The sequence below is a fragment of the Elephantulus edwardii genome, unplaced genomic scaffold (genome assembly GCF_000299155.1).
Source record: "Elephantulus edwardii isolate Elephantulus edwardi_28Jun2011 unplaced genomic scaffold, EleEdw1.0 scaffold00366, whole genome shotgun sequence".
NCBI lineage: Eukaryota > Metazoa > Chordata > Mammalia > Macroscelidea > Macroscelididae > Elephantulus > Elephantulus edwardii.
The window spans coordinates 424413-440433 of record NW_006400116.1 but is presented as its reverse complement, the minus strand read 5'-3'; the positions used below and the strand labels follow the sequence as shown (position 1 = coordinate 440433).

The 16021-nt window shown below is 41.1% G+C and overlaps 1 protein-coding gene across 1 annotated transcript in view; it reads right to left on the bottom strand.

Moving 5' to 3' along the window:
- BFSP1 (beaded filament structural protein 1, filensin) overlaps window positions 1-16021 on the bottom strand; it is a 68280-nt gene that overhangs the window by 2993 nt on the left and 49266 nt on the right. Inside the window, exon 6 of the mRNA XM_006902085.1 lies at window positions 3411-3631. Coding sequence (XP_006902147.1) covers window positions 3411-3631 — 221 coding nt within the window. The remainder of the gene's footprint in view (window positions 1-3410; window positions 3632-16021) is intronic.

Sequence of the window (16021 nt, the reverse complement as noted above, 5' to 3'; positions counted from 1 at the left end):
ACGTATTGAAAAATTGTAAAGTGGGGAAATTTCACAATGTAAAAGTGACTCTTCACTGTTGAGAGGGTTTTTACTTGGCATTTAAAGAAAGGATGGCCCATACAGGTCAAAACATTTAAGGCAGAGTCTACTTTCTCTAACTTATTTTAAAATAATATACATTAGCTGTAAGAACAGTAGGGAGCTCGAGTGGCTTAGTGATAAGGATTTGCAACTCAAAGGCAAGTGGTTCGAAGCCACCAGTGGCTCCTCAAGGAAACGATGAGCATTCTCCTCCCAAACAATTTAATGTCTCTAGAAACTTGTAGGAGAGTCAGCTATAGGTCAGATCTGGCTCGAAAGTACATAATCGAAGGACAGTGAAGGGAAAATGACATAATAAGGGAGGCAAAATGTAGGTAATTAGTGAGTCAGGGTAAAAAGCATGCAGAGCCCTCTGTTCTATTCTCAGACCATTTCTCTCCATCTGTCAAAATTAAAATAAGCATATCCAAAAAAATGAAAAAGAAGAAACATATCCAGTTACCTTCCTGTGAAGGGGTAGAAGGGCCAAGGAGTATCTCAGAAACAAAAATGTTCACAAGGACATTGATACTTTAGTTTATGACTGTTTTTATAAATGTGAGCATAAAGCTTTAATAGTAACAGAAGCAAACAAAGGTCATCTTGCTTCTCCTACTAAGCAGGAAAGCCCTGGAGCCCAGACACAGCACCCCACGTGATGGGAAGAACTGACGCTTAGGGGCCCTTCAGGTGTTTCTCTTTCAATTCAACCTGAAACCAGAAAGTAGTACAGTCAATGTGTTCCACTGTTAAGCAAAAGGCTAAAGGTTCAATTTTACCCCGGGGCTCCTTGAAAACGAAAAGTCCTGTGATATAAAACCAGCCAATGGACTCCTCACGGAGCATGCTTCTACTGTGACATACTTGGGCGCACCATGAGACACCAACCCCCTAGCAATTGGTATATAAATCCAGAAAATAAGCAATATTGAATAGCGGAAGCATAGCTTAGAATCAGGATCCTTAGGATCTGACTGTCTCTAAACTTTTGTATGAAAGTTGTCTACATATAGATATGGATAATGTTATGAACTGAATCACACCCTTAAAAAATAAATTGTAGAGTAGATTATATTTGGGGCTAGGGGGTGGGGTTTGGTGAGGTGCGGGGGAGGGGGATTGTGTACCAATGAGGGAGTTTTTCTTTTGCGTTTCAAGGAGAGGAGCAAATAGGGGGGAGGGGGGAGGGGTTTGTGCGGGGAGAAGGGTGCAACAATGAATGAATGGAATCCCAAAATCTCTGTAGATGTTCATTGAAATGAAAAATAAACAACCTAAATTTAAAAATAAATAAATGTCGAAATCCAAATCTCTGTATCTATAAACATGATCCTGTTTGAAAATAGTAGTTATTTGTTATATTAATGAGATCACACCAAAGTAGGGTGGGTCATTCATAAGTCTAATCACTTCTGAGTCATAAAATGACCAGAACAAACAAAGAAGTACACACAGCAGGAAGGCCAAGGAAAGCCTTCAGACCCTACAAAAAAAAGAACGGTTAATTGAAGGATTCAACATGGCTAAGACATTGGTTTAGTCTATGAGCTCCTAGAATTAAGGTACTTGAGAAAATACACTTCTATACTTTTAAGTCACTCACTGGTGGTATTTTTGTGACTGCAGCACTAAATAACTAAGACAGACATAGATAAGGATGTGGATTACAGATGTTGCTACAGATGTGTACACAGGCATAACTAGGGGTTACAGGTTTAGATGATAAGGATATAGATAAAGATCCAGAGGTGTTTCCCAACAATACTGAAATGGGCTACAGGTGATGAGAGATATTAAAGTCACAGTTCAGTTATGGAAAACAAAGTATCTAATAGCCACATTATTGAAGGTAGGAATGCTCGTCAGTATTTATCCATTATCTGTTTTCCCTGATGGTATACAAACTCTATGAGATCACGGATTTTTGTGTTTTATTCCTGCCTACATCCACACTTTAGAAGAGGTCATGGTACTAGGGATATTGTAGCTGATGTTAGATGGAAATTAGCTGAAAGCAGGGAATACCAGAAGAATGTCTATCTGTGTTTCATTGATTACGCAAAGGCATTTGACTGTGTGGATCATAACAAACTGTGGCTGACTCTGAGAAGAATGGGAATCCCAGAACACTTAATCATGCTAATGTGAAACCTATACCTAGACTGAGAGGTAGTCATCAGAACAGCAGGGTAACACTGCATGGTTCAAAATTGGGAAGGGTGTACACCAGGGATGTGTTCTATCTCCATACCTTTTCAACCTGTATGCAAAGCGATTATCTGAGAGGCTGGGCTCTATGAGGAGAAGTATGGCATCAGGATTGGTGGAAGATCTATTAACAATCTGCATTATGCAGATGACACAACCCTGCTTGCTAAAACTGGGGAGGACCTCCTGCACTTGCTGCAGAGGGTCAAGGACTGCAGCCTTCAGTATGGACTGAGGCTCAATGTCAAGAAGACAAAGATTCTCACCACTGGACCAATTGGTAGCATCAGGATGGATGGCGAAGAGATTGAGATCGTTCACAGCTTCAGTTTGCTCAGCTCGGTCAACACTCTTGGCACCAGCAGCCAGGAAATCAAAAAACGTATTGTGATGGGAAAGTCTGCTGTTAGGGACCTCTCTAAAGTACTCAAGAGCAACGGTGTCTCTCTGGAGACTAAGGTGCGCTTGATACAGGCCATGGTCTTTGCAATCACTTGTTATGCATCAGAGAGTTGGACAATGACTAGGGAGGACAGAAGGAAAATTGATGCCTTTGAGCTGTGGTGCTGGAGAATATTGAATGTACCAAGGACTGCCAAGAAAACAAACAGATTCTTCATGAAGAGGGTTAAACCAGGCTACTCCTTGAAGTCAAGGCTTCTGGGGCTTCATCTGACATACTTTGGACATGCTGTAAAGAGAGACAGATCCTTGGAGAGGGACATCATGCTTGGTAGGGTGGCGGGACAGCACAGGCGGGAAAGACCCTCTCTGAGGTGGACTGATTCAGTGTCTGGGGTGATCGGGATGGGCGTATCAGAGGCAATGTGATTGGCACAGGATAGAGTAGGGTTTAGGGCTGTTGTCGCAAACGACTCGACGGCACATAACAACAACATCCACACTGAGCCTGGCTCATGGCTGTTGTCAGCTGCTGTTGAGCAGGCCCTGAAGCATGGCTACCCTGTGTCAGAGCAGAACTGTGCTCCAGGGGGTTTTCAGCTTGGTTTGGGGAAGCACATCAGCAGGGCTTTCTCCTGAAGCAATGCTATGTGGGTCTGAACTGTCAATCTTCTGGTTAGCAGACTACCATGACAGACACCTGACAAATGCCCAGTGTGCTCCCTTAGCAACCTTACCTGTTTCCTTCATTCTCAATGATGCGTTGATACCGGTCCAGTTCGTTCTTCAAGGTGTGCTGGGCTACCACCAGCTGCCGGCAGTCATATGAAGACCGCTCCAAAACCTTCTCAGTCTCTTCAATCTCCTTCCGCAGGGCTTCAATCTGGTCATTGTAAAGCTGGATCTCTCCATCAAAACACTCATGAGCATCTTTAATAGCTTGTTCCAGGCTCGCTGTCTATGAACAAAGACACAGTCACAAGGGGAACCATCACTTAGCTCACTAGAACGAGACCTCCTAGAGAGTCCTGCCTAAGGGAATGAACTGCATTTTCCCTGTCAGCTTTTCTGTCAGTGAGAGGCAAAAGAGGACCACTTTAGAATCCTTAAGTCAAACAGGAACATGAAGTCTGGCTCATGTCTCCTGCAGCAGCTGAACCCTCTGAGATCAGTAATGATAGGTACCAGACCCCAGGATGGCCAACCTGGAAAGTGAAAGGCACCCTGCTGACCATGGACAAGCGTAACTCAAAGTCAAAGGCACTCTTCATACTTCAATAATTTCATGTGAATCTGATAGTCAAGAAAGTAAACACAACAAACTAAAAAACAAACATATACTTGTTAGAGCTGCAGAGCTGCTTCCCCTTCCTTTCCCAGGATATCCACTGAAACAATCCAACCACAGGACGCAGCAGCTGGGGCTCTGTTTCTCTCTGTTAAGGATGCTAAACTGTCCTAATTCCATTTCCCAGCAATTGTTATCTGAGATCCCAACCTGTTTCCTTATCTTGTAAAATAAACTGTACATAAACATGTTCATAAAATGAACATCCCTTTCCCCAGTTTCATTGTAAGACAATATAAAACCCCTCGCTAACTTTAAGTGGGGGCTAGTCTACTTTGGAGTCAGACCAGCAGTTTCTCCTCAATAAACTGTCTTTCTTGGCCTGAATTGGGTTCTGTCCTTCCTCTGCGACCTTACATTTTTGGTGCCAAAAACTCAGGAGGGGCACCTGCCAGGGGGCAACAAACCCTGATTCCCTAACTTTCCCTTTCTTTCTCCTGCTCTCTCTCTACCTCCTTGCAAGTCTAACCCACAGAGACTAGAGACCTCTCCCCAGATCACTAATAAGCTCAGTGGAAACCAGTGACAGGCCTGTGCCTCCTATTGCTTATGTGAATTGGAGTCTGCCCTGATTCCATATTGAGATTCCCTGGAAACTCTGCAAAACTCTGCCTCTCCACTACATAACCTGTCCCTCTATCCTGGCTTAAAGGTATCTGGGATGTGCTAGATCACCCTAATTCTTTTCACTTCTCCACGGGCTTGATCTGCCTCCTGACTGCCCCTCTTTGAACTACCAAGAGGATGCTCTTCTCCAGGGCTTTCTACCTCTTGCCATTGCTGGCCTTCCAATCAACACCAGGTCAATTTGGGGTAAGTAGCAATGGTTCTCTTCTAGTGGGTCTCCTGCTCTCTTCAGACTCTAAAAGTCCTAGCGCTAGGCCAGGCAGATCCCTCAGCCCAGGTGGCCAGTCTCTCCAGATGCTGGGAATGTCTACATCATGAGTAGACCTTTTTCTCATGAGGACAAAAGAGAAATAGGAGATGTCTTATTTCCTTAAGTCTCTTTTTCTCCCTCTGGGAACCTCCACTACTTGTCCCTTTTTCCTAGTCATGGAAGCCTTTCTTGGAACACTCCATTGAGATGTCTCCTCTGCTCCCTTGGTACCCTCTTAATGTGAGATACCATTACATCCAAGACTTGTGTTCTTTTTTTTTTTTTTAATACAGCATGGCCCAATATCAATTGGATAATGAGTCTCAGTGTCCTAAAAATGGGACAGTAGATTCTAACACTCTCAGAGACTTTGACAATTTCTGGGGGTGCAATGGCAAGTGGTCTGAATTCCCCTACATTCAGGCTTTCTTTGCTCCACTTTCTGTCCTCTCTATCAACACTGCCATACATCAAATTCTTTTAGCTCTTTCTAAGCTCTCTCCTCTTCCTGATGAAAACTCCTCACATTTGATCCCTCTGATCTCTCATTACCACCTACCACTCCTGCTCTCCCACCTCTGTCACATGCAAATGTAGCCTCGACACAGGAGGTCCCCTTCATGTCCACCTAGGATTCAAAAACCTCCTCTCTTTTCCTCCCCTCTCACCTGTAATAGTCACTCCTGGTTGGCCCCACCAACACAAAGTTCCCAGCCAGGAACTGAAACCAAACATTTTCTCTCTCTGATTTTTTTTCTCTCTCTCCTTCTCAACTTATTCTGCTTAGCCTCTTAAATCCTCACAACTAACCTCCTATTTAAAAGGAAATCTGCAATTAACTATCACTCTCCTTTTCTAACCCTAACCTGCAAACAAAACTTCACCTTCCCTCCTTCTCTGATCTCAACCCAGCAGATAATCTCCCATACCATCCTCCCTCAGTGCTGCAGCCCGAAACACACTGGCAAATCCACCAAGCTCCTGTGCTCTTCCTCTCTCTCAAGTAGCAGCTGTTATAGCTACAGGAAATGGCAGCAATAAACAAACAAAAAAGTTTACAAAGATGTGTGTGTGTGTGTTGGGTTTGGGGTCTTTTTTTTCTCTTAATAAAATAAATGTAAACGTTTTGGGGTTTTGTTTCTATTTTCCTTATAGTATTTTACTACCCATCTTAAATTATCAGCCAGAATTTTTTAAAAACTCCAAATTTAAAGAACTCTACAACTTTTCAAATTCACTAACTTAGACCCTAAGTCTCATAAGGAAAAAAATAGTGCTAAATTCCCATTCTATCAATCAGTCTACCCCTAACGTTAGGAAAAAACCCTCAGAAAAAGCTTTAGGCTATAAAAGTAACTCAAATTCATTTTTAACTGCTACTATTTCAGTGTTCAACAATTAAAAAAATAGAAAATAAGGACTAGCTAAAAGCCAAATTTCTTCTTTTTTTAAAGCCAAATTTCTTAAAGCTGCTATTGCAGAATACTTTTCTCATCCAGTAAGTGTGTCCCAAAAAACTCAAACCAAGGCTTTCGCTTCCATTGTAAAAAGCCTCATCATGGTCACATAAGCCATAAATATGCTTCAAACAATGAGTGAGTTTTTCTTTTGCTTTTCAAGGAGAGGAGCAAGTGGGGGGGGGGAAGGGTTTGTGCGGGGAGAAGGGTGCAACAATGAATGAATGGAATCCCAAAATCTCTGTAGCTGTTCATTGAAATGAAAAATAAACAACCTAAATTTAAAAAAAAAAAGTAATAGGAAAGAAGGGTAGCCGTCTGTCACTTGCTTCCAATGCCATTCTCATAAACACCTAGCTCAGTAATGCTTCAAGTGTCCTGGTGGCAGAAGAGCATCAGACTGATCGAATCCTGGGTCCCTCCGAGCCACAACAAGTGATCAACACAGAATCACCATATGCCTGAAGAAGCCTTGAATATGCATGGACATTGCTGGTAACATAACTCACTTTCTTCTCAACACTAATATAAGTTATTTAGTCTTACAATCTTTTAGTAACCTTCTTTCCCCCACCAACTTCTATTGTGAGTATTAAAAAAGAACCTACAAATAAATATAAAATTCCTCTGTTAAACTATTATTTCCTTTTCAATTTCTAGTTCTATCTAAAACTATATTTTTACACCAAAAGTAAATATTAACACATTGCTGCACACTTTTTAAATTGATGACCTTGCCTAGAAACACATTTGCTGTCATTTGTGGCAACACGTTAAAGTTCTTTTCACCCCAATATTTCAAATAGTATTAAAAATTAATAATTTAATGCCAGTAAGCCTCAATGTACCCCCAAAGTTAAGAAGTACATAACCAGTTGTTTAAAATAATAACTAACCTTTAATAACAAACTTTCTCCTAAAAGTATACAAAACCTAGTACCCATCAATTAAAACTCACCCATCTAATTAACTCAGAAACCTATATTAAACACTTCTAAATATTACTTTTCAAATTCTACATCATACCAGCCCAGCCCTTACTAAAAACTCTTAACTGTTAACTGCTACAACAGAGAATAGTTGTAGCCACTCCAGTTCCATCAATTAAAAAATTAGACCTCAAACTCAGAGTAACTCTCATAGGTCAACTAGCAGACAATTGTAATCTTTCTTCCAACCTCAAATGTTACCTGCTTACTTCTAATTAAGCACAAAAACAGCAATGTTTCTTCTTCTTACTGTAATTGCACCCTTCCATTGTCAAATAATATCATTCAATGCTCTACTTCAAAAGTATTCTTTGTAGCAACTCGGCTTACAGCTGCTTGCAGACCAACTGAACTGGAGTCTGCATAAGTACCTTCTTCAGCTCTTTCACAGTAATTTTCTTAATCTTAATGTTTGGTCCTTGCCTCATACAATTTTTCTCTCGTTTTCTATAGGAGTGGATGAAAGCCTTTGGCAACCACACAGTCCGTGAACTCCTCATATTATCAACTGGGTACCAACCATTACCCTCCATCATCACACCTGCCAACTCCACTGCCTAAAACCAACAGTCTCCCCGCCTCATTTTGATCGTTGCCCCCACCCAACAGGAAGTAGATGCAGAAGAGAACCTCAATGGCCCCAATCATATAACAAAAGGCTGGAATACTAAACCTCCAGAGCTGCTCTCCCTTCCTTACCCAGGAAATGATCTAACTACAGGAAGCAGCAGCTGTGGCTCTGTTTCTTTCTGTTAAGGATGCTAAACTTTTCTACGTCTGTTTCCCAGGAATAGTTATCTGAGATCCCAATCTGGGGTCTTCCTTATCCTGTAAAAAACAAAAGCAAAAAAACAACTGAGAATATCCCCTTCTCTAATTTCCTTGTATGACAATATAAAAAACCCCTCTCTAGCTTTGAGTTAGGATGGGTGTCTACTTTGGAGTCAGCTCCACAGTTTCTCCTCAGTAAACTGTCGTTCTTGGCCTGAACTGGGTTCTGTCCTTCCTCAGCAACCTTACAATACTAGAGAAGATGCTCTTTCACTAAAATAATTACAAGAGAGGGAGGTAGTTTCCTGTTCTTATTCAATCACTAAGGTGCTTTAATTTTCTCCTAATTTTGATCAGTATCATTATACTTAAGCTTTATCATTATACTTAAAACACGTGTCTTTGTGCATTCATGTATACAGAAATTACTTAGGAAGACATTACTTATATGTTAACCAAGAGCAAATTAAAAAATTAAGGCAGAAAAATAGAAAGGGTCGTGTTTTTCCCTTTCAAAACCCCTGGCAATATATAAAGAGAAGTTCCTGGATAGAGAAAATGGTTAACACATTAGACTGCTAACTGCGAGGTTGAGGTTTCAGTCCATCCAGGGCTTCCTCAGAAAAAAAGGACTGGCAATCTTCTTCCAAAAATGAACCATTACAAATTCTACAGAGCACAGTCTCAGCTTGACAACTGGGAGAGCCATGAATCAGATTCCCCGTGACCACAAGTGGTTAACAAAGCATTCCTCTTGTTGTTAGGGACTGTTGAGGTGGTTCCAAGTCACAGAGACCCTGTGTATGTCAACAAGCTCTGGGGACCCAATGGTAAGGAGCTACACTGTCATCCGTTTTGGCCCATGGTTCCAATCCACCACCTGCTCCACAGGAGAAAGTTGGGCAATCTTCTCTTATACAGTTCACTGCCCCTGAAAACCCACTGGAGGGTCAGCTATGAGTTGATTCCAACTGGGAGGTACCCACAACAACTATGTATAGTTGAACCACATGGAGTAGAACTGTGTTCCACAGAGTTTCAATGGCTGACTTTCTAGAAGTAGCACAAAATGTTACCTGGGCCATCCTAACAATCACTGTTATACTGGAGTTCATTGTTGTAACCTTTGTGTCAACCTTATCATTGAAGGTACTTCTCTTTTTCTACTGATCTTCTACCTTACCTTGATGTCCTCCTGTGGGGACTGGTCCCTACTGATAACATGTCCAAAGTGAAACCAAGATTTTCCATCAAAGGAGGGTTCATTTTAATTGTACTTCATCCAAGATAGGTGATTCTAGCAGTCAATGGTATATTTCACATTCTTCCCTAATAGCACACTTGTTTCACCTTCTTTATTCATGGTCCAGCTTTCACTCAAGCGTGTGTGTGTGTGTGTGTGTGTGTGTGTGTGTGTGTGTGTAAGCTTTTGAGTCAGAACTGACTCCGAGCTAACCCTCCAGTAGGTTTTGTTGTTGTTATTGAGTATGACTCATAACAACCTTATGAGCAACAGATATGAATGAACCCTGTCCTAGCCTGTTCCATCCTGACAATAACTGACACATTCAAGCTCATTGCTGCAGTGACAATTCCAATCTGCACTGAAGGTCTTCCTCTCCTTCACTGCCCTCTACCTTCAAATATGTGAGATGAAGCTTCATAATTTTTGCATCCAAGGAGCAACCTAGATGCATCTTCTTTAAGACATATCTGTTTGGTTTTTTGGCAGTCCATTCAGCACTCTTCTCCAACATTAAAAGCATCAATTCTTCTTCTGTCATCCTTAGTCACTGTCAAGCTCTCAGATAACTGGCAAGGGAATGAAAAGACCATGACCAGAATCAGGTGGACCTTAGTCTTCACACTGACTTTGTCGTTGTTGTTGTTATTTGCCATTGAGTCACCTGCGTCTCGTAGTGACCCTATGTACAACAGCCCTAAACCCTGCTCTATCCTGTGCCAATCTTATTGTCACTTATACACCTATCCTCATTACTCCAGGCACTGAATCAATCCGTCTCATCGAGGGTCTTCTCTCTTGTGCTGTCCCTCTATTTTCTTAAGCATGATGTTCCTGTCCAAGGACTGGTCCCTCCTCGCAACATGTCCAAAGTATGTTAGACAAAGCTTCACAATCCTTGCCTCCAAGGAATAGCCTGGTTTCACCCCTCCTAGGATGAATCTGTTTGTTCTCTTAGCAGTTCATGGTATAATCAATACTTTCCTCCACCACCACAGTTCAAAGGCAACAATTCTCCTTCTATCATCCCTAGTCATTGTCCAGCTCTCTGAAGCAAAGCAAGTAATTGCAAAAACCATGGCTTGTATCAGGCACACCTTAGTCTCCAGACTGACATTGTTGCTCGTCAGTACTTTGGAGAGGTCTCTGTCAGCAGACTTTACCAATGCAGTTTGTCTTTTAATTTCCTGGCTGCTGGTGCCAAGAGTTGATTTTGGAGCCAAACAAACTAAAGCTGTTTACAATCTCAATCTCTTAACCATCTATCATGATGCTGCCAATCAGACCAGTGGTGAGAATCTTTGTTTTCTTGATGTTAAGCTTCAATCCATATTGAAGGCTGTAGTCCTTGCCCTTCTGCAGGAAGCGCTTCCGGTCCTCCTAAGTTTCAGCAAGCAGTGTTGTCTTATCTGCATAACACAGATGAAATCTTCCTCCAATCCTGATGTCACATTTCTCCCTCCACTCTGGAAGTCAGCTGGCTGGCTGGCTGACATCACAGTGGTGGTCTCTGTCTTGCCTTGGTGGTAGCCAGGCAAGGGAAGTTTCCGGGGTCTATTTGTTGTGTGTTACTGTTCTGCATGGGGGGCAGAGGCTGAGGACTGCTCACGGGTGTGACTTTAAAATCCTGTAGGGCCTGAGGGCCAATCACTGCAATCATTTGTCTATTTGCTGTACTGAACAACTCTTGAGTTGCTGTGATGCTGAACACTATCCCATAGTTGGGTCAAATACCATAACGGTTACCCATTATGTACAGTGTTTGGGTGAGCTTCTAGGTTGATTCATGTTGGGAAGCAGGAGTGCCATCCACTTCCTAAAATAGGTGCCTCTGGAAACTATAAAAACTCTACAAAATCTATAAATGTACCAAAATGATGTTAATTATAGAACAGAGTTCAGATCTTTAATGAAAAGCTTACTCTGAGTCATATTCAACTCAACAACACTTAACCACTGCTAAATGAGACTAGTGCTATTATATCTAGAGGAATGTTCTTCCACTTTGCACATCACTCTTTGTCAATGTGCTGTATGAGCTAACCTGGGTTTGCTATGATGCTGAACCTTGTGCCATGAGGATATCAAATATCATAATGGTTTCCCATTGTGGACAGTGTTTGGTGGAGCTCCCAGTTGTAAAACAGGTTGTGAAGCAGGAGGGGCATCCAATTCCTAAACCACATGCCTCTGGAAACTCTGGAGAAACAATGATAGCTTTGAAAATGCATTAGGTCTTTTGTTCAAAGAGTTGCTATGAATTGACCTCAACTTGACAGCAACAACAACAATAACAACAGCAACAACATAGCATCTGTGGAATGCACATGACTTTGAAAAATGTTAAGAAGATAATGGCAATCTATCAAGGTTTTAAAAATGGTGATTTTATAAAATAGAATGTATGAGAATAAGTGTATGAAACACAATGTTAATGAGGCATAGTGTGAAACACAATGTATATAAACTTTGTAAGCCAACAAATTAAAAGAAATAATATAAAATAGAATATATAAATGATTGTATGAAATACAATGTAAATGAAAGATGGTATAAAACACAATGTATAAGCATGGGGGAAGGGGAATGGCCAGAAAGAAGAGATATGTTTATCAAATCACAGTGTATATTTTTAGTGTCACTTGATTATTTCACACCATTTTTTATTACTCTACCCAAAATCAATGCTCCTGCTTATATTACTATCCAGAAATTCCTCTTTTTTATTTCCTGGTGATAGAACTGAAAGTTTTGTACAAAGCTAACTGACTTTCCATTCAACCATTCACACACATTGTATGCCATTAAAAACAAAGCACATAATGTAACTCTTCCCACTTCGATTTTGGGGTTCTTATTTCCATTAATCTCTCTATCCTAACCCTTCCTGCTCTCTGAGCTTTATCCCTGGGACAATGCTACCCCTTTGATGTTACTTGGTTGATTATTCCAAGGATTGTCTGTCTTGTTTACCTTAAACTTCTATCTTATTGCTTGGCTGATAAGTTGAGTCACAGGGGCAAGTTTTGTTCCAGGTTCTAAAGATGAAAGGGATTCCACCAGTCTCCATTAAGGGACCAGCAATGCTAACTGGTCTTATGTTTTTTAATTTGGTCCCACATGTGTGGGGGGGGGGCGGGCAGTGCTGTATTTAGAGTGGTCAGAAGCTCTGATGATGTAACCCTTAGGGAACTCTGTTGCTGATTCAAAGGTTATGCCTCTGAGGCAGTTTGAAGTCACCAGGAGCTCCATAGAAGAAAGATGGGCAACCTCCTTCTGTAAAAATTACATTCTCAGAAACCCAGTGGAGGGTCAGCTTAGGATGAGTGAGTTCAAGGGTCAGCACCACCTACTCCGAAGTTTGAGATTCTTATGGACCATTAGCCCTTTGGACCATTTCTATGCATTTTTACTTTACTTTCTTCTTCTTTGTTCCAAACAAGGAGAGATCAATAGTTGCACCTTAAGTCACTGTTCACAAGCTTTTAAGATCATCCTGCAGGAGACAGAACCCTGTTTTTGTGGACTATGTCAAGTACCAACAGTTCTTCATCACACACTACTTTTTGAAATGGTAAAACATCAACCAATGCTTTTGTGTATTCTTCCCATCTTCTTCTGATGTTTCTGTCATCATTCAATATTTTGTCCATCTTCTTTTTCCATTGCTATCAAGTCAGAATATAGAATCCTTCAAAATCACAACTTGAGACTTGGAATTTTTTTTTCTTTAGTTTTTTTCAGGTCTGAGAAATGCCAAGTTTTACTCCCTTATGTTTTGCTCCAGGGTTCTGCACAGGCTATTTTAATACAGTATCTTCTCAAGATGCCTTTTGAAGTCTTCTATTCAGGTCTTTTACATCACCATTTGTTTTATTGGAATTGTTTTCTTTAAAAAAGGTCTCTTTGCTGTTATTTGGATCAAAGCTTACAGATCAAATTAGTTTTTAATTCAACAACTCATATTCATTTTCCCCCACAGCACTGTTGCAATCCCTTCAATGTACAGCACACTTTTCACTTCTATCTTTTGTTTCCCATTTTCATTGGTTCTGCTTCCTATTCCTTCCAATATTCTGAGTTTCATCCTTGGGCAAAAAAGAAGGTACACCACCTCATGGGTCTATTATTTAACTGGAAGTTGGGCCACTGAACTGAGTGCAGGTCCAGGTTTCAAGGGTTGTTTAAAGCACACAGTATCAGGGTTCCACTAGTCTCTCACAGACCAGTAAGCCTGGTCTCTTATTTTTATGTTCACTCATCTCATGAGCTCTGGTGGCCTAGTGGCAAGAAGCTGCGCTGCAATCCTGAAAGCAGGCAGTTAGAGGCCATCAGCTGCTCCGTAGGAAAAGGATGGGCAATCTCCTCCCATGTGATTAACTGCCTCTGAAAAACCTCCAGAGGGTCTCAGCTATGGATCAGTTCTAACTCTATGGTATTCAACAACAACAACAACATCATCATCTCATTGTATTTAGAAATGTAAATGGGCCTGTGTTGTTACTGTTGTTAGGTGTCATTGAGTCAAGTATGACCCACAGTGCCCCCTACAGATCTGAACCGGTCTTATCCTGTGCTATCTTCACCATCTCTGATACACTCCACCCCACTGCAGTAGTTACTGTGTCAATCCACGTGGCTGAGGGTAGGTTTTCTCATTCATACATAACTCCTATGTTTTGAAATGCATTTGCTGCTGCTTTTAATAATTTATAATTGCTAATTCACTTGAAATAAATATGTGCTTTGCTTTCTTTTGTTAGAACAGTGCAAAATTATATAGTATCTCTCCAGGTTCATAGGGTTTCCGGAGGCAAGCTATTATGGAAGTGGATGCCACTCCTCCTTCCAAGATTGTTTTAATCGGGGCGCTACACCCCACTCTCTGTCCGCATTGGGTAGCCAATCATTAACGCATTTGACACACCAGTGTCACGGTGTTCCGCCTCACAGCAACCAAAAGTGAACAAGGTACAGCAACTTGTACACCAGGGCTATACGACCTAGAGGAATGTCTGAACAAAAACAATGAAAGACGGGCCCGAGGGCAGCGGATTAAAAGTCAACCACCTTTGGCTTGGTAGCATCGCTTTCTGTCCACTGGGCCAGCTGATCTCTCTATGTTGATATTATTGTTGTTGAGTGTCGTCGAGTCACAGGCGACTCATAGCGGCCCTCTGAAGGGGAGTCCTCGACGCTTGGGTGAACCTGGAGAGAGGATGAAAGGCACCCAAGTGTCGAGAACTCTCCTTCATAGGGTCACTATGAGTCGCCTGCGACTTGACGGCACTTAACAACAACAACGGTATCTAGTAGTATCCATGTCCAGTAAACTCTAGCTATTTCAATTTAGAAGAAACATAAGGCTTATTTCAGTGAAAACAAGGTTTATATTTAATACTGTACACATTTCTAACTTTTCCTATAAGAAGTAGGTGGAAATAATTCCCTAAAGCCTTTTTTTTAAATGATAATGAGAGTTTTGTTTCATATTTGTCCTACTTTTCCCAGGATTTCTCTGTCAATCCCTTTGGCATGCTTGGGTGTGGTAACCACACACTATCTAGTTCTTCATGGTCATGGAAGCTGAGACTTCATGTAGCTCAACAATCCTTTAGAATAACTGGTTCTATGTGTCTTTGATTTTCTTCATCCTTCTGTTCATGTTAGATGTTCTACATCCCAGAGCAAATCTGAGTCTCTTCTGGCATCCGTTTTGTTTTCTTTCCTTGCTTTCCTGTCTTTTTAATGACCTTTTGCTTTCTTCATGTATGATGCTTTTGATGTTATCCACAATTCATCTGCTCTTTGGTCATTCATGTTCACTGCATGAAACCTGTACTTGAAATGATGTCTAAATACAGGTGGGACGTACTCCAAGCCATATTTTGGTTCTCCTGAACTTGTTTCACTTTTCTTCACCTTCAACTCAAAGTTACATAAGAGCAAGTTATGGTGTGTTCCGCAGTCCTTGGTGATCGATGTTGTTGATTTTGTCCATCATCTCATTCCACTGAATACTAATTACATCCCTGTATATTCCATTGAGCGAGGTCTGGGAATACAGTCGCTATGTATACTGTTGAATAAAGATATTTCCAATGAACACATCATTGATCTTGCAAAATTCTATCACACAATCTCTGGCATCATTTCTATCACCAAGACCTTCTTTTCCAAATAGGACCCTTTCTCTTTGCTTCCAACTTTCACATTCCAATCACTAGTTATCTTGATTACATGTTTGATAAATTTTATACTGTTCAAGTTGGTTAGAATGTCTCAAATTTCTTCATCTTTGGTATTTGTGGTTGACATGGAAATTTGTATAATAATTTTATTAACTAGTCTTCTTTATTCAAAAACAAAACAAAACATGATCTACTAACATCAAGTTACATTCCAACCCTGTAGGGCAGAATAAAAGTGCATTAAGTTACAGTAACCCTGTGAGAGAGAGTAAAAGTGCTCCCTCGGGTCCCCAAGGCTGTGAACCTTGAATGAAGCAAGCTGTTTCACCTTTCTCTCCTTACGTGACTTATGGGTATTTTGATGTTGTTGTTGTTGTGCCTCCCAATCAGAACATACTCACTGTTGACCTTCAAGCAGGTTTTAACAGAGTATAAATCACACAGGAGGAGATTTCCTATCTTTCTGTTGCAG